Here is a 19400-nt window from a genome sequence, read left to right as displayed (position 1 = left end):
TACAATACTTTACAAAATGTAATAGAGCCAACACTTGGTTTTCTCCAAAATCGACTTTTCAGGTTGTTAGAAATTTCAGAAAAAATAATATTTTTTCCTTTGGTTTGAAGCCACAGAATCACCAAGGCCATCACTCTTGCCACACAAGTTATTTAAAGTTGTTCTAATTTTATCTACCAATCCCAATCATTTTATCCTTTAAGGTATGACAGGGTGGTGGATGTGGTAATAATACACTTAAATGAGGTGTGACTTGGTATCCCTAAACCATATGCACTATCATAAACCAAGATTACTTGTACTAAATAATGAAAAAGACATTACACATATGTCTACATCCACCTTCTCAAATGCTGTTACATAAGGAATAATGACTCAATCTGAACCATGAGGCATTATATAAAATTGCTACAGCCCACTTATATAATCTTAAAGAGTCACATTTTTATAAACAGAATCCTAACTTAAATACAACTTTTACTATTCTAAAATACCCCACCTACTTCCTTTTCTGTGTATCTTCCTAAGATTACCTTTGCTGCAACATAATTCCTCTATTCTTCTTTTTCTGTACAAACGCAGAAACTGTGACATCCTTCAAGCAATAGCTTAAACAATCATTTCTCTATAAGGCCTCAAAGGAGTCTTGCAAGTGCATGAACTTTATCATCCCTAGGAACCCATATTTCATCATTTTAATTTTTTAAGACTCTTCTCTTCTGCTTATCCTTGTCAGTGCCCACTGGCCTAACCCCAATTCCCAAGGCAGAGGAAACTATTTATCATTGTTTGGGGTAGCTGCTCATAAACTTCAGTTTGCTTGTTGATGATCCTGGATACAAATCTTTTTCTGAGCCCTAAAAGAGTACTAATATTAAAATAAGGCAAGAATTATCAATGTGTTTTCTGTGCCATTAGAACACCAACAATAAGACACAAACAAAGAACTGGTATATGCTGCTCCACCATTTTTTTCCTCAACTGTGAATTTCAACTTGCTTTTTAACTTATTCTCTCACTTTCATTTGCATAATTTATCTTTCCTTGTTTTGTTTTGTGGCCATGCCCAGTAATGCTCAAGATTTCCTCCTGGCTCTACACTCAGGAGTAACTCGTGGTGGTGCTTAGGGGACCATGTGAGATGCCAGGAATAGAACCCAGGTTGGTCACATGCAAGGCCTACCTGCTATACAACTGCTCTGGCCATCGTTTGCAAAATTTCTATTTTATCATTCTTCTATTTGGTCTACCCCTGTATTATGTCTGTAGAGATATTTTCATGCATTTTTCTTATCTCACTAGTAGCATGCACAGATAAATCTTTTCTGACTTCTGGTATAAAAAACACAAATGACTTTCTTTATGGGATTTTGCTAATCTCAAAACTAACCTCCAAAACTAGTGAAGAAAAACAATTAAATAAATTAAAATGGAATGTTAAAATATGTCAACACAGGTGTCATTAAAGGAAAAGCTAATAGTCACAAGGGTTGGATACTTGTGTAACCATGTACTTATATGTCTATGTCAAACATATTATTAAAATAACATAGAAATACTTTATATATTTCTTGAATATCTCTTTCTTTCTAGCGCGTCTTAAATCATACAGTCTTGCAAGACTCCCAAGCTGAATAAAAACTTAGAAAGTATACAAAGATGAATTGAAGATGAAAAATTACTGCAACTGCCTATTTTCTGGCAAAAAGTTTTCCCAATAGTTATGTTTTTAAAAACTTTTATTTATACCCTGGACTCTGTGATAAAAGAGAATGGTTTTCCCAATAAATGCTCCTCTTAAATATAGTTTAAATTAAAAATAATAACTGCAATGAAATTGTAGATTATCTCAGGTGAATGGGGAGAAAAAACACTTACCCCCAGTTGCCACAGTGATTTCACGTAGGAAATGGCCATAAAATGGAAAATCGAAGGACAGATTCACTCTCTGCAAGGAACAACAACCAGGAAAAAAATCAATAATGTGCATAATAGTAAATGTTATATGAAGTGCCTTGCACTTAGAAAAAACCCATAATACTTCTACTTTGTACCCATGTGATTATAGGTGAGTTTGGGGACCTGAATCATAGATTGGAATAAAGGGTATTTTTTTTGGTAATTATATTTTTGAAATGTGTGGAAAGCACAAAGTTGGATTATGATAGACTATTATTCTGTGTTTTTCCTAAAATGAAAATCTAGAAGTTTTCATTTTTGAATCACGCTATTATATTCTCTCATCTCCACTATCTTTTGGTTGTCCACTCTAAATCGGCTCAGTCCTCATGCTGTACTTCATGCTGTTCCTCATGCTGTATTTCAGGGTGCTTTTCAGTTTGATTAGCCTTCTTCAATAAAGTACTTCAATAAAGTACTCACTACCATATCTCACTAAACAAAAGTCAAAAGATTTTATTTTACATTATATATCCAATGTTCCTTGTCTACATCCTATTATAAAAAGTAGTTTCATAGAACACGAGATCTAGTCCGCGTAGATCTAGGCTGGCATAAATGCTTATTTTGAAGTACACTCGGTTATCCATATTATGTCATTGATACTTGAATGCAATATTAAAAAATAAAAAAGATGGTATTCCCTTGTCCTGCAACAGAGGCAGGGTGGGATGGGGGGTGGGGTGGGGCGTGGGAGGGATACTGGGACCCATGGTGGTGGAAAATGGGCCCTGGTGGAAGGATTGGTGTTTGATCATTGTATAACTGAAATCCAAGCACAAAAATTTCTAAGTCTACAACTGTACCTCATAGCACAGCGGGTAGGGCGTTCGCCTTACAAGTGGCCAACATGGCCGACCCGAGTTCGATTCCTCCGCCCCTCTCGGAGAGCCCGGCAAGCTACCGAGAGTATTCGATATGCCAGACACAGTAACAACAAAGTCTCCAATGGAGACGTTACTGGGCCTGCTCGAGGAAATCGACGATCAACGGGAGGGCCTTAAAAAAGAGATGGCAATTGAAGTGCTACTTTTCCAATTTAGAGTGTAAAGTTAAAGAGATTTAGGAAAAATATTAATTTTGACTTCTTTTTCTAAGAAGGAGCTTGAAATGTTGGTTCTTTATATGTAATAAACAAAACAACAAAGCAAAAAATGAAAAAACTTAGACATTTTATATGTTTCAAATGATATCAAATAAATATTAACCAAAAATTTATAAAAATGATCTATAATAAAGATGACCAACTAAAATGAAAGATGATCAACTAAAATAAAAGATTCTAGGAGAAATTTAATATTTGCTTTAGATATAATAGCACACAAACCACAGATAGTAAAAGACAGATATTAAAGTTTCTATCTATCCCACTATGCAAATTTTTAAAAATAGGGAAGATATCTAGATTGAATTTAGTTCATTTCAGTTTTGCAAATGATTGTTTCTTCACATCCATCAGAGATGATAATTTATTTGATATAAAATTTATCATTCAAATTTTTTAGTGACTTTCTATTAGGTTTTCTTTCTTTTTTGATGAATGTGACATCTTCAGAAAGGGTTTGTAATTGTTTTATTTGGCACTAACAGGAAGAAAAAATCCATTTCCATTAAATCAACACAAGTGAGTGGTTACTAATAACTCTAAAATACAAGCTTCTATGGAAAAATCATATATCTAAAAGAAGATATGAGAAATAATTTTATAAAAGCATTACTTCCGTATATTGTGTTTCATCACTTTAATTTATTTTCATACTTCTGAGCAAATTGGGAAAATTTACAATCCTTTGACACTCTCATTTTCAGAATAGGTATTTGTTTTAAATGTGCATTGCTAACAAACTTTACCAAAGATGAGTCAGAGGAATATGGATACACAAATATTCAATCTCAGCCAACACAAATATTTAAGTATCTTTAGCATTTGATTGGGTATTTAATTTAATTAAGTATTTAATTTAATACTTAGTGTTTTTTGAGAGCAAATAAATTCTCAAAGAAAGTGGACTAATGGGATCCTCGAGAATAACATCCATGCTTGAATTGCTTCCTTGTTTAAAGGACATCTATAATAAAGATGACCAACTAAAACTTCAGTTTTCATCATAACCTGTTCAGATTCCACCGTTAAGGAATAGCAATAGCAATTTAGAAAGATATCATCTTCTTAATTATGAACGCACCCTCCTCCTTCCAGGTACTATTGACACCCTTCACACCCTTCCACAATGAAGGTCACTGTTCTCTCCACAACTTCTTCATTGGCATCTCCAGTTTCCCTAGAATTCATTTCTCAATCTACCACGAAAGTCATTCCCCACAGCAAATGGTAGAATCCAGAATGCTACTGTTCCTGAAATAATGCAAAACATCTGTGAAGTTGCTTTTAGCTTTATCACCAATTCCCCCGTTTTCTTTCTCTTCATTTCCAATTATCTGGAGTATCCTTTCGTTCCTGAACCTGCCACCCTTTTATCCCTAGCTCTGTTACTTCTTCAGCATAATACTTCTGCAAAAGCCCCTCCGCCCCACTTTGTCATGGGTTCCATATTCCTCAAGTCTTATTTCACTTTGGGTTATCCCAAATGCTAATCCTGACATAAGGAATTAGATGCAGATAGTTTGGAAGGTGATCCTAGAAAGCACTTGCTAAAGGAAGGGGAAAGGGAGGCAAGTTAACAAGAAACATCAAGGGCTGGAAAGATAGTACAGGAGTTAAGAGGCTTGCCTTGCATGTGCCCAACCTGGGTGGGATCTCTGGCACCTTCAGGTGCCCTAAGCAATGCAAGGAGTGATCTTGGAGCACAGAGCTAGGAGTAAGCCCTAAGCATCACTGGGTGTTGCCAAAAAACAATAATAGCAACAACAATAATAATAAATACAAAAATAAAAAGAAAAATTGTAAAGCATTTTATTAGTTATATCACATTCATCGCAAGTCTCCTTGGAGAATCTCTTAAAACTAGAAGGGAACCATGCCTTAGAATAATTTCTTTGGTAGCCAGGAGGCCAGGACACAAACCCATCAACTCCCATGGTCTACTGAATGCTCTACTGGCTATGTGGGTGGTTTCACTCCTTCCTTGCCATTGGCATCTTATTGGCACCTGGCTCATCAGCAGAATGAGTTACTGCACTTGAAGTGGGAAGATACTGGCATGCTAGAAACTGCCTCCCACAGTTTTAGGTGAACTCAGGGAGGCAGAAAGGTTACAAGGCAAATGCATCACCGGAGACAGCTCTGTGTCACAACCTCAGGGTCCTGACATGGCCTTTTAGTTCAGTTATGGCTTCGTCCCATAACTCACTTTGCATTCTCCCCAGATCCATGCACACATAAAGTATTTTTAAAGGGTTCATGATGGCATGAGTAGAAAAACTAAAAGTTGAATCCATGTCTAATTGATCATAAAAGCAACGGTCTAGTTCTCAGGCCATTTTTTTAAAGGAGAACGGAAACTCACTTTATTTTTTTAAATTTACTTTTATTTTTTAATTTTTATTAGTGAAACACTATAAGGTACAGTTGTAGACTTACAAAATTTTGTGCTTGAGTTTCAGTTATACAATGATTAAGTACCCATCCATCCACCAGTGCCCATTTTCCACCACTTTGGATCCCAGTATCCCTCCCACCCTGCATCCCCCGCCCCATCCCACCCTGCCTCTGTAGCAGGGCATTCTCTTTTGTTCTCTCTCTCCTTTTGGGTGTTGTGTTTTCAAAAGAGGCATTGAGTGGCAATCATGTTTGGTCTATAGTCTACTTTCAGCATGCATCTCCCATCCTGGGAGGATCCTCCCAACACCCTTTATTTCGTGCTCCCTTCTCTATCTGAGCTCCCTTTTCCCCTAGCATGCGTGGCTGATCTCCAAGCCATGGGACAAAATTCCTAGTATCAATCTCGGCCACTCTTGGGTATTAGTCTCGTATTTTGTTACTTTATGTTCCCCAGATGAATGCAATCTTTCTATGTCTATCCCTCTTTTTCTGACTCATTTCGCTTAACATGATACTTTTCATGTAATACCACTTGTATGTAAATTTCGTGACTTCATCTTTTCTAACAGCTACATAGTACTCCATTGTGTAAATGTACCAAAGTTTCTTTAACCAGTCATCTGTTCTCGGGCACTCAGGTCTTTTCCAGATTCTGGCTATTGTAAAGAGAGCTGCAATGAACAAACAAATGCAGATGTCACTTCGACTATACTTTTTTTGCCTCTCTGGGATATATTCCCAGGAGTGGTATTGCTGGGTCAAATGGGAGCTCAATTTCTAATTTCTGGAGAATCGTACATACTGTTTTCCAAAAGGGCTGGACCAGTCGGCAGTCCCACCAGCAGTGCAGATGTCACTTTGACTATACGTTTTTGCCTCTCTGGGATATATTCCCAGGAGTTGTATTGCTGGGTCAAATGGGAGCTCAATTTCTGATTTTTGGAGAATCATCCATACTGTTTTCCAAAAGGGCTGGACCAGTCAGCAGTACCACCAGCAGTGAAGGAGGGTCCCTTTCTCTCTAAATGCACGCCAGCACTACATGCTTTTGTTCTTTTGGATGTGGGCCAGTCTCTGTGATATGAACTGATATCTCATTGTTGTTTTGATCTGCATTTCCCTGATGATTAATGATGTAGAGCATTTTCTCATGTGCCTTTTAGCCATTCGGATTTCTTCTCTGAGAAAGTTTCTGTTCATTTAATCATCCCATTTTTTGATGGGGTTGGATGTTTTCTTCTTGTGGAGCTCAACCACAAGGATGTACTTTGGATATCCTTGATATCAACCCCTTGTCAGATGTGTATTCGGCGAATATCTTTTCCCATTCTGTAGACTGTCTTTGTATTTTGGTCACTGTTTCTTTTGAGGTGCAGAAGCTTCTTAATTTAAGATAGTCCCATTTGTCTATCTCTGTTTTCACTTGCTTAGCCAGTGGCGTGACATCTTTGAAGACACCATTAGCTTCAATGTCATGGAGGGTTTTGCCAACTTTGTCTTCAATGTACCTTATGGATTCCGGTCTGATGTTGAGGTCTTTAATCCATTTTGATCTTACTTTTGTACATGGTGTTAGGTAGAGAACTGAGCCCACTTTTTTGCATGCAGCCATCCAGTTTTGTCAGCACAATTTGTTAAAGAGGCCTTTCCTGCTCCACTTCACTTTTCTTGCCCCCTTATTGAAGATTAGATGATCATATGCTTGGGGGGAGATGTCAGTATATTCAACCCTCTTCCATTGGTCTACAGTTCTGCCTTTCTTCCAGTACCATGCTGTTTTAATTATTACTGCTTTGTAGTAGAGTTTGAAGTTAGGAAGGTTAATTCCTCCCATTTTCTTTTTCCCAAGAATTGCTTTAGCTATTCATGGGGGCTTATTGTTCCATATAAATTCAGGAGTATTTGCTCCATTTCTTTGAAGAATGTCATGGGTATCGTAATAGGGATCGCATTGAATTTGTACAGTGCTTTGGGAAATATTGCCATTTTGACAATGCTAATTCTCCCAATCCATGAACAGGGGATATGTTTCCATTTCCTCGTGTCCTCTTTTATTTCCTGAAGTAGTGTTTTGTAGTTTTCTTTGTACAGGTCCTTTAATTCTTTAGTTAAGCTGATTCCTCGCTACTTGATTTTCTGGGGTACAATTGTGAACGGGATTGTTTTCTTCATGTCACTTTCTTCTCTTTGACTATTTGTGTATAGAAAAGCCATGGACTTTTGGGTATTGATTTTGTAGCCTGAAACTTTACTATAAAAGTCTATTCTGAAAACTCCCTTTAAAGGAAAAGTTTTGAAAATGATTATCATCCTCCCTTAAAACACATGAACACAAACAAAAATTTTCTGACACATAAAACAAATATTAAAATATCATGAAGTGCTTTGAAGCTAGATGATTATATATGCAACATACTCAACCCTAGATAATGAGATTATTTTGTCTTAGAAGAGTCTATACAACACTTATGAGGAAAGAAAGATAATTTTATTTGTTCATTAACTTGTTTATCCAGCTAATACTCATTTATTCAGCACCTAGCTAATATGGATACTAAATCAGGGGCTGGGAATAAAACGGGTAAGCCCCATCTCCTTCCTTTGAGGGATTCAGAGGTTCAGCAATAGGCACTGGCACAGTAGAGGACAAGATGCTACAGAAAAGGATTTCTTAAATTAAGCTACCAGAACTTAGCCTTATGAGACCTGAAGCTTTGGGGCAGAAGGGATGTCAAAATATGTGCACACAAAGAAAACTGGAGGGACTTCACAATGAATTGGACAGAAAAGTTGAGAGGGAGGGAAGCTGGGTGCACAGTCTGGAATAAAGGACATGTTTCCAGCTTGGTGGCTGGTGGCCCAGGCACCACCAACTGAGATGATGGATACAGGACAAATATCTGTTCTGTTTATGGTGAGATCTTCTGTGGTACTAATTAGTTAAAATCATTAACTATCTAGAGCAGGAAGAATACAAAAGGAAACCTAGTTGTATATACAACAAAGGATTCTTTGGAATCAGAAGGTGCACTGTAAATGTGTGTGTGTGTGTGTGTGTGTGTGTGTGTGAACAAAACATAAAGGAAAGTGGTGCGATTAGTATACCTTGAACATTATCCTATCTTATCCCTTCAGAAAGAGCTAATGGCAAAGGAGAAGACATTCCAGAAGACTATTGTGTTGAGGGTGCAGATAATTAAAAATTGTGTCAAAATATAAACTAAAGTAGTATGACTGATATTTGAAAGAGCATCAGTGGTGCACACAGACACCACTCCAACCAAATTTGCCACCCCCCAAATCTGCAAATTGCCTTTATACTGCATGGAAAAGCCAACAGTTTGAAATGGTGTTGTGGGAGCTTGGAGACCCCAGAAACAAGCACCATATGTCCATACCAGAGAGGATAATTATGACATAGTGAATAAATTTATAACTTTAGACAATAGAAACAAGCACTACCTCTCCATATGAGTAGGATGTGATCTTGGAAAACTTCGTGGAAATTCTATGAAGTCCAGTTGGCTGAGCAGTCATGTCTGGCAGCCAACTCACTGACCTATAATACAAACTGGCCTTTAACACTGTTCCCCTATCAGGGGGCTCTCCTGTAACAGGTTCCATGGAAATGCAGCTGTCAAGAAACTATCTCACTCATGCAGGGACATTTCAGGTCCCCTAGTGTCTCAGCCTTCTTGGCTCTTTCATATCTTTTTCTTAGGTCTATTGCTATGCATTCTGACTAATTATTATGATCTCCGTTAACTCTTAATAACACAGGCATATAATCCTAAGCACATGTGATTTCAACTTACTGTCTCTTTGTTTCTCAGTGGTATTGAAGAGATAAATTAATTAGTCCACACAGGTAAAATGTTGAATACCGAAACCTCTTAATATGAGTTAAGAATCTGAATTGGGCACATTTATAATCCTCAGGGTCATTTTCTAAAAAGTCACTACTGAAAGCTGCTTTTCTGTTTTAAGGCAGTGTCTTCACAGTAATTCAGCTACTGTCTTCTAGTTCACCCCCAAATCTTTATTGCATCTGTTCTGCTGTTATTTTTAGCATTTTGGGTCATACCCGGAAATTCTCAGGGGTTACTCCTGGCTCTGCACTCAGGAATTACTCCTGGCAGTGCTCAGGGGACCATATGGGATGTCAGAAATTGAACCTGGATTGGCAAATTGCAAAGCAAATGAGCTACCCACTGTACTATCACTCCAGTACCAGTATTGCATCTTTATAAGATATCATCCTATGGAAACCTGTACCTTTGAGAAGAAAATGCATAATCATTTACTTTTAATCATTTCTGAGCTCATAACTCTAGATTACCAAGAGAATAGAGGGAGGGGCAGTGAGGTTGCATGGGTTTGTTGTACAGACTTCATGCAGAAATCCCCAAGTTTGATCCATGCACCAAGAAGTTCACTAAGCCCTGGTGACCCCTGCACCTCAAGAATCAAAATCAGATTGGTTACATACAAGATAAGCCTATTGTACTATCTCTCCAGTCCAAAATCACAGAGTCTTGAAAAATATATTTCAATGTGGGCATTTAGTTAGCACGTCAACAAATCATTTAATAGTTGAAAACACGTGTAGGAGCCAGAGCAATAGTACAGCGGGTAGGGCATTTGCCCTGCACTCAGCCAATCTGGGTTCAATTCTCGGCATCCCACATGGTCCCCCAAGCACGGCCAAAAGTGATTCCTAAGTGCAGACCCAGGAGTAACCCCAGAGCTTTGCTGGGTGTGACCAAAAAAGAAGAAAAAAACTCATGTGCAAAACATTTTTTTAACTGTTAATATGAGAATCAAATAAATTGTCTTACCAATGCAAACAATGAATCAGTGAAGGTTAAGGTAAAGGTAAAGGTAAAGGCCCTCCCGTTGATCATCGATTTGCTCGAGCGGGCCCAGTAACGTCTCCATTGGAGACTTTGTTGTTACTGTGTCTGGCATATCGAATATACACGAAAGTGTCTAGATTAGTAATGCTTAAAACTATCTTACTAAACAAAAATAACTCCCTATTTGGTTTTTTATAAGTAGCTGGGTATTGACAGATCATCATTGGAAGAAATGCACACACATTGCTTTTACAAGTAGGAAGATATCAAAATTAAACATTACGTTCTTAGATTATGCTAATGATTACCTCATTTTTTGTTTTATTGAAAGAAACATAGTTACTGTATTTACTAGTGTTAGGAGAGTTATTAACATTTCCTATACAGACATTATGCTAGGTATTTATAATAGCACTGTAGCACTGTCCTCGGGGTGTTCATTGATTTGCTCGAGCGGGCAACAGTAACGTTTCCACTGTGAGACTTGTTGTTACTGTTTTTGTCATATGGAATATGCAACAGGGAGCTTTCCAGGCTCTGCTGTGCAGACGGGATACTCTCAGTAGCTTGCCAGGCTCTTTGAGAGGGGCGGAGAATCGAACCCGAGTTGGCTGCATGCAAGGCAAACGCCCTACCCACTGTACTATCACTCCAGCCAAGGTATTTATAAACATTTATAATAAATGCTAAAATATAAGGTAAAAGTATGATAAGAGACAGGATAGATGCATAGTTGCAAAGTATCTTGCCAACATACTTGATAAGTACAGAAGAAAAATAGCAATTTTACGGTGCAGAAACAAAACACTGCAGATATCACCATAAGCTAGTGATTAGCATGAATACTACCAATAAGAAGACATACTAAAACCATGTGCCTCTTGAACTGAAGCATTGTGAAAGAAAAATTACCACCCCAGCGGTATTCTTGAAAGAAAGATACAGAGATATGGTTTGATTAATGAAGAAACAATAGACAAATCCCAGTCAGGGACACAGACTAAAACAGCTGACATTCTACATGTGTCAAGTTCAAAAGGGAAATACACACAAGTGCCATTAACAGAAGGTGAGTGGGAGATCTGTCAAAGCAACACAATGTGGATGGGTTCTATACTGGATTCTAAGTAAGAAAAAGAATGACTTGGGGAAATTTAGAGACTTTTAAATAAGGCCTATATTTTAGTTAATAATACTGATGCTAATTTCTTGGAACTATACTATGACATAAAAGGTATTAACATTTGTGGAATCTAGGTGAACTCTTTTAATTTTTTGCAAGATGTTTTGCAACTCTGGAATTACAGCAAAACGTGACATAAAGAGACAAGTATTAAGTTCCAGGGATCATCTAGTAGACCCAAAACTGCAATACAAATTTATCTGACGCCCAAACTCTGATTCTTAACCACGACATCACCCTGTACCCTTTCATCTATACTAACCTTCATCTATTCCTTTATTACATACAACAGTCATTCCATAACTGCATTTTCTTCTGTGGGCCCCTAATGTTTTCACTCATTTATGTTTCTGTTTTTAGTAATCAATTTTCTTAACACATTGCAGAAGAAGTCACCAGGACATGGGTTGTTAATCCAGTAACTGAAAACATTGGAAACTTAATTAAAAGTTCACATTTTCATGGAAAAGGGCAAATCAATATCTAATATAGGGACAAGGGACCAGCTTCTCCTGTACAAAATAAAGCCCATGAATGGCATTGATTTTCTGAGTTAGAATTTCTAACTTCTTAAGCATGTTTTTAAAAAAAAAAAACAAGAGAACTGGGAACTTAATTAACCTTACATATCGAATGATAGACATGATTCTTTAGAAATCAGAAAACAATATGTAAACATGTGGCAGTTAGCAGATGTCCTCTTGCAGCAGCTTTGAGTGAGTGGCCCCTCACTATAGCTCCTGACCTCTGCCACTGCACAATTCTGGCAACAGTTGGCTGGCGGTGGCTGACATTAACTCGCCCGTTGTGAGAGCTTTTCCAGTTAGTTCTGTGCATCCTTGCCATGCAGGCAGGCTGCAGAGCATCAAAACTGTTTCACGAACACAGAGCAAGTCCTATGGGCTTTATCTGAAAACCCACACTGAATAAGATGGCAGGAGGGTGAGAACCGAAAAAGCACTTCTGAATTTTTCAAAGGGCCCCAGAAGCAAGACACTGGTTTCCAGCAGGTTCTCAGGGCTGACTATGCACAGGAAATCACTTAGGGTTCTGGTTACCAAACAGATTCTGATCCGTGGCCCAGGGGACTGCAATTCCGCATTTCTAACAAGCTCCCCGTGCTGCTGATTCTGCCTTGGGAGCTCCACGTTGAGCACCAAAGCTTTATGTTATATAAATGGGCTTTGAAACTTTAAACCCATTGCTGTAGAGAAACTTTGGCAAGCGTGAAATGGGTTAAAAGGATAAATAGACTCAATTCTGGATAGTGTCATCTCACTTTGCCTGCTAGTACCAGCATGGCCTGAAATTCTCCGTTGAAGGAACTCAAGCGTGGAGGTTCGTGGGAGCCAAGCACGTTAAAGCAATGGTGTGAAAAAACTCACTGCAGCTCCAACAGACCCGAGGGCAATGACACATTCCTGCTCCCTTGACTTGTGATCCTCAAACAGGGCAGGGCAAGAAAAAGACACTGGGACTTGTCTTCTGTAGCCTGATTATAAATCTGCTCTCCCTTCCTTCTCATCAGTGAAGATTATTGTTTTAAATTTAATTATTTGCCCAGTAATTATTTTAATAATATCATATACCAATCCAACACTATGCCATTCACTTTGTTAAGCACATTACATATTTTAAATAGTTTAATGTAATGTCAAATTTAGATTGTACTGTTGCTCCCATTTTACAAATGAGGAAAGTGACTGGAAGAGAGTAAATCACTCAAATGATTGGTCAGCAAAGTGATGGACCTTCCCAGACAGTCTGTGCTGAAGTCCATTTGGTCTGCACTTTTGGTCATGTTGCAGCTAATGGAAATATTAGGATTTAAAGTGCATTGGAGACCAAATCCATAAGAACAATGACTAAGTCAAAATCTGATGACAGGTTGAAACAGACATAGGGCCACGTGCAATTTTAACACTTCACCTTCCTCCACTTCTTTCTTTTCTTGACTTTCTATTTAGAAATAAGTTCAAATACTGACATAAATTACAAAGACAGTACAAGGGCTCCATAGGCCAGAGTGCATGCTTTGAGTGAAGGAGGCCCAGATTCCATCCCTGGCACCGAATGGTCCTCCCAGCACTGACCAAAGAGCAGTCCTTGAGTGAGTGATCCCAAACTAAAGGAAAAAATAAAATAAAAATTGGACAGAAAACACCCCCTCCCTATTAAATAACTTATGCAGTCACAAAGGTTTTTTTGTTTGTTTGCTTTTAACATTTGCCACTGACCAACTTCTGGGTTTGTTACTGCTATGAGGATCAATGCTTCTCAACACAGCATCCAAGAGCTGCTTCTTTAGGATGCCTCACCCCTTTGTCTAATCTGGAAAGGACCAGAACTCAGGTACCTAAGCTATATCTATTTGTCAGAAGGGAGTCTTACTGAAATTTTCTTTTCTCAGAGAACTACTGCATGATAAGAAATTTTTGGCAACAGTTCATGAACGGAGGGTAGCCAAATCACCCTCGGCAAAGAAAGAGAAAGAGCCACTTTATGGGACTGAATTTCAGGCACATTGGATGGCACAGTGGAAACCACATAAATATCATCAAGCATGTGAGAACCTATTTTCCCCGGACTAACCTCTCACCACTTAAGTGTTGGGCAGAAACTTGGCAGGAAGAAACAGATAACAAGGATACTAGAAACAGGTACACAAATATTTTCAGTACAAAGAAAAACACTAACCTGCCCAGGAATTTTGACCCTGGAAATGCCTTGAGTCTTTCCTCTCCTAGATTTAAGATACTTTTGTTTAAGAATAAGAATGAAGTCTACTTGCCTTTAATTGTATTCACTCTTAGGGAAATGTATATTATATTAATATTTTGTTAAATATTTTTGTCACAAAGCTTTAATTTAAAAAAAAGTCACATGAAACTTTATCATGTAAATGACTTGAGGATGAAAGTATATTTTGCACATATTAAATAAAGTTAACTCTTCATGGGATCACGAAACTGTCTCAGAAAAGGAATCAAAAATATGTCAGGGCATAGAAAGATTGCATTCATCTGGGGAACATAAAGTAATAAAATAGGAGACTAACACCCAAGAATGGCTGAGATTAGTACCAGGAATTTTACTCCATGGCTTGGAGGCCAACCACACATACTAGGGGAAAAGGGAGCTCAGATAAAGAAGGAAACACCAAATAAAGGTGTTGGGAGGATCCTCCCAGGATGGGAGAAGCATGCGGAAAGTAGACTATAGACTAAACATGATTGTCACCCATTGCCTCTTTTGCAAACCACAACACCCAATAAGAGAGAGAGAACAAAAGGGAATGCCCTGCCACAGAGGCAGGGTGGGATGGGGGGATGGGTGTTGGGAGGGATACTGGGATACGTGGTGGTGGGAAATGGGCACTGGTGGAGGGATGGGTATTTGATCATTGTATAATTGAAACCCAAGCACAAAAATGTGTAAGTCTGCAACTGTACCTCATGATGTCTCACTATTAAAACATTTTCAATAAAAAATAATAAAAATAAAACACCCATGGATCAAATAAATATGTCAGGGACAAAATATTTAGATGAAAGAAGGGATTTTGTTAAGTAGCACTGTAGCACTGTCCTCTCGTTATTCATCAATTTGCTCGAGCAGGCACCAGTAACGTCTCTAATAGTGAGACTTGTTGTTACTGTTTTTGGCATATTGAACATGCCACAGGGAGCTTTCCAGGCTCTGCCATGCGGGCAGGATACTCTCAGTAGCTTTCTGGGCTCTCCAAGAGGAACGAAGGAATCGAACCAGGGTCAGGCGCATGCAAGGCAAATGCCCTACCCACTATGCTATCGTGCCAGCCCTTTGTTAAGTATATTTGCTTATTCTACCAGAGTCATAACTGTGGGGTCTTTTTCAGCAGCTTTTATAATTAGAATAGATTAATATTATGGCCTTTTAGAGGATTTCACATTAATCTCATATTTTCCTGACCTGTGGCTTTTAAAAGGCAGTAGCCATGTAACTATTCTGAGTTACAACCATCAGTGACAAAAAAGTAATGTAAAATTACCTGCTATGACTTTAATATTTTAAATTAATGGTGCCCATTCTCCAGTAAAGGCAATTTATAGCAAAGTAAGATTAAGTTGAATTGAAATTTGTTGAAATCAAGTGGGAATTTGTTTTTATTTTTGTATTTTAGACCACACTCAGTTGTGTTCAGGGATTACTACTTGCTCATCACACAGGAGTCACTGGTGGCAGCACTCGGAGGCCATATGAGTGTGGAGGGTTGAACCCAGATCAACTGTGTTCAAGACAAGCACCTTGTCTGTTGGATTATCTCTCTGACCCTGGGTATGATTTTTTAAGGTATGTTCTTGATTTGGAAAACTAATACTTGATATATAAAGGAAAAGTGAGTACCATGATCTTTGTAAGTCTGAAATCCTCAAATAACCAAAGTCCCTTCCACATCTAAAATGTGGTACCTTGGGTGAAAGAGATAGTCCAGTAGGTAGGACATTAGCATAGCATGCATCCAACCCAGGTTTGATCCCCAGCACCACATATGGTTCCCTATATTCTGCTTGAGTGATTTCTGAGCACAGAGTCAGGAGTAAGCCCTGAGCACCACTGGGAGTGGCTTGGACTAAAAGAAAGAAATAATTGACAAAAACTGTGATGCCTAGATTCAGTAAGGTTATCAAAGATAACTTAATTATAAATGATATGCATTTCATATAATATATATGCATCTATAAATGTAGCTTACTAAACCTTAAATATTATTACATGAGCCTTGGCATCAACGCAATCATCGGGTGATGAGAGATCTGTGTGTGTGTGTGTGTGTGTGTGTGTGTGTGTTTGTCTGTGTGTGTATGGTTTGAACCATGGGAACACCTGCAAGGGCAATTAGAGACCACCCTAAAAGCCTCTATCCCTCTTGGAGAGCCTGGCAAGCTATCAAGAACATCCCACCTGCACAGCAGAGCCTGGCAAGCTATCCATGGCAGATTCAATATGCAAAGACCAGTAAATACAATGGGTTTCATTTCCCTGACCCTGAAAGAGCCACAAATATGGCAGCATTAAGAAGGATGAGGAAGGAGAGACTGATAAAATCTCAAGGCTGAACTAGACTGCCAAAATGAAGAACGACAAAAATGACTGTACTTTCAATGCACATATGCTGGCATAGGATACATCCATTGAGGATGTGATGGTACAAGTGCGAAAGATCAAGTATGATATCATTGGTCTGACCGAGATAAGAAGGAATCAATCACATCATGCCATTTTCGACACTGGAGAAGAACCGTTCTTCAGAACATGCGATAAAAGAGGCGTCGGAGGTCGGTGTTCTTGTCAAAGCAAGCTTGGCCATGAACATTGATTCACTTGAATGCCTAACAACCCGAATAGGACGAATACACTTGAATAGATGTGGTTCACTGCTGGCAGTTTCTATCTTCGTTGTCAACACACCAACATCCAATTATGATGAAAGAGAAATTGAAAGTTCTACATGGAGTTGGAGAAGTTCTATAAAGAAGACCACACCTTCTATAAGATCATTGTCAGTGATTTAATGCCAAGATAGGACCAAGAAGATCAGCCGAAGAACTCCACATTGGGACCCATGGCCTAGAATGGAACGAACAGGGTGATAGACTGTCTGAGTTCATCATGTTGACCAAGACCTTCCATGGTAACTCACAGTTCCAGAGGACTGAATCTAAACATTGGAGATGGGAGTCTCCTGGTCCATGGTTCCACAGCGAAATTGACCACATCATATTCAATCGATGGTTTTGCCTGACCGATGTCACTGTTGTCCCAAAATTCCAAACGGGATCAGATCACCATCTCCTTCGTCCAAAATTCTACTTCACAGAGTGGGGAGAAAGGGCTGCAAAGTTTATGAAGAGAACGCCCAGAATGATCGCCAACTGGGAGCTCTTTGGCACTATTGCTGCACCATGGAAAGATGCCATTGTTGACAATATTGATGAGGAATAAGATCAACTGGTTCAGAACCTCCATGATAATGTGAGGAACACCAAGAGAGATAGCCACAAAAAGACACCCGTCTTCGAAAACTCTTGAGCTTATTCGCCAACGTGGCTTGGCACAAACCTTAGGCAACCACAAGCAAACGTCCGAGCTCACAAAACAGTGCTGAGAAGCGATCAAGGAAGACCTCAAAGAGAGAAGAGCAGAGTGCTGGCAGATGTGACAGAAGCCAAGAAAAGCATTCACAATGCCTGTCTGTCCTTTGCCAACTACAAGACCAAGATGACTTCCCTCCGACATCCTGATGGATTTCTCACATCTTCCAGAAGGGCAATGGAGAAGATTATCCATGACTTCTACTCGGATCTCTTTGATATCCATGCCCACCTGCCCACATACCAATTTCCGCAGGATGGATATGTCGTTCCCAGCAATCTCCCTTCTGAAATTCGACACGCCATTTCATTGGTAAAGAAGCAAACAGCACCTGGCCCAGACAAGGTCAGACCTGAACACCTGAAGAACCTGCCGTTGGTACTCATCAATACACTGGCTCGGCTTTTTCCATCCCAATGGAAAACCAGCAGGACTGTACTACTGTACAAAAAAGGAGACATCCACAACATTGGCAACTATCACCTGATCTGCCTGTTGTCTGTCTTCTAGAAACTGTTCACTTGAGTCATTCTGAATAGGATTGGCAGAACACTAGATGAAAGACAACCATGAGAGGAAGCCGGTTTCCAAAAAGGACTCAGCACAATCAACCCTATCCACACAATAACCAAGCTCATTAAGGTTTCTCAGGAATTCAAGATGCTGCTCTGTCTAATGTTCATTGATTTCAAGAAAGCCTTTGATTCTGTTGAGCCAGAAGCAGTCAACAAAGCCCTAGCCAAATAAGGCTTTCAAGCTCAATACATCAGGATCCTCCCTGAGCTCTATTATGGATTCACCGAGATCTCAACATTCTACAAGAAAGTAATTATCCATGTCAAGAGAGGGGTTCAACAGGATGATACCATTTCACCAAAACCCTTCAGTGCCACCCTCGAGAATGTCACGCAAAGACTGGATTGGGAAGGAATGGGAGTAAAGATAGACGGTGAGCAAATACACAACCTCCACTTTGCTGATAACATCATTCTAATAACACTAAATATTAGCCAAGCAGCACAAATGCTGGCCAACTTCAACCGTGAGTATGGAAAGGTTGGACTACAGCTGAATCTCACAAAGACAATGTTTATGAGGAACGGTCTTGTTCCTTACTCTCCATTTGCTCTCAATGGAATGAACATCTCTGAATGTAACAGTTATATGTAACAAGGCCGAGAAGTCAACATGATGAATGACCTTGCACCTGAGCTGCACAGGAGGAAGAGAGCTAAGAAATAGCTAGGAGGATGAAGAACCTCTGGCTCCGGGCACATCTCTTCGATTCCACTACTCTTCCTGCATTAACACACGTCTCAGAGACCTGGGCCCTAGAAAAACAGGATGAGAATGCCATTCGGTTCTCCCAAAGAGGAACTGAAAGAACTATGTTTGGAGTATCATGCTTCACTCAAATGAGAGAAAGAATCTGGAGTTCTGACCTACATCGACGATCAAGAATCAGGGATGCTGTCTGTTTTGTGTCAAAAATCAGATGGGCTAGACACAATGAGATTTGGAGACAACCACTGGACTAGAGGCATTACTGACTGGATTCCACAAGATGTCAAAAGATTGCGTGGCCACCCACCTGTGAGATGGTCAGACTTCTTCGTCAAGACTCTGAATGATAAATTTGAGGCTCTTTGTATTCCTAGAATGAGCAGACACCTTTGGGCTACACTAGCATGTGACTGGGGTGAATGGAGATGTTACTGGCGCCTGTTCGAGCAAATCAATGAGTAACGGGATGTCAAGTGATCAA

At 39.2% G+C, this 19400-nt stretch overlaps 1 protein-coding gene across 1 annotated transcript in view; it reads right to left on the bottom strand.

Annotated features, from left to right (window-relative positions):
* PLXDC2 (plexin domain containing 2) overlaps positions 1 to 19400 on the bottom strand; it is a 436027-nt gene that overhangs the window by 178620 nt on the left and 238007 nt on the right. Inside the window, exon 4 of the mRNA XM_056114593.1 lies at positions 1879 to 1948. Coding sequence (XP_055970568.1) covers positions 1879 to 1948 — 70 coding nt within the window. The remainder of the gene's footprint in view (positions 1 to 1878; positions 1949 to 19400) is intronic.

The sequence above is a fragment of the Sorex fumeus genome, unplaced genomic scaffold (genome assembly GCF_029834395.1).
Source record: "Sorex fumeus unplaced genomic scaffold, SorFum_2.1 ptg000026l, whole genome shotgun sequence".
NCBI lineage: Eukaryota > Metazoa > Chordata > Mammalia > Eulipotyphla > Soricidae > Sorex > Sorex fumeus.
The sequence above is the reverse complement of the archived record's forward strand: the minus strand, read 5'-3'. Positions and strand labels throughout refer to the sequence as shown.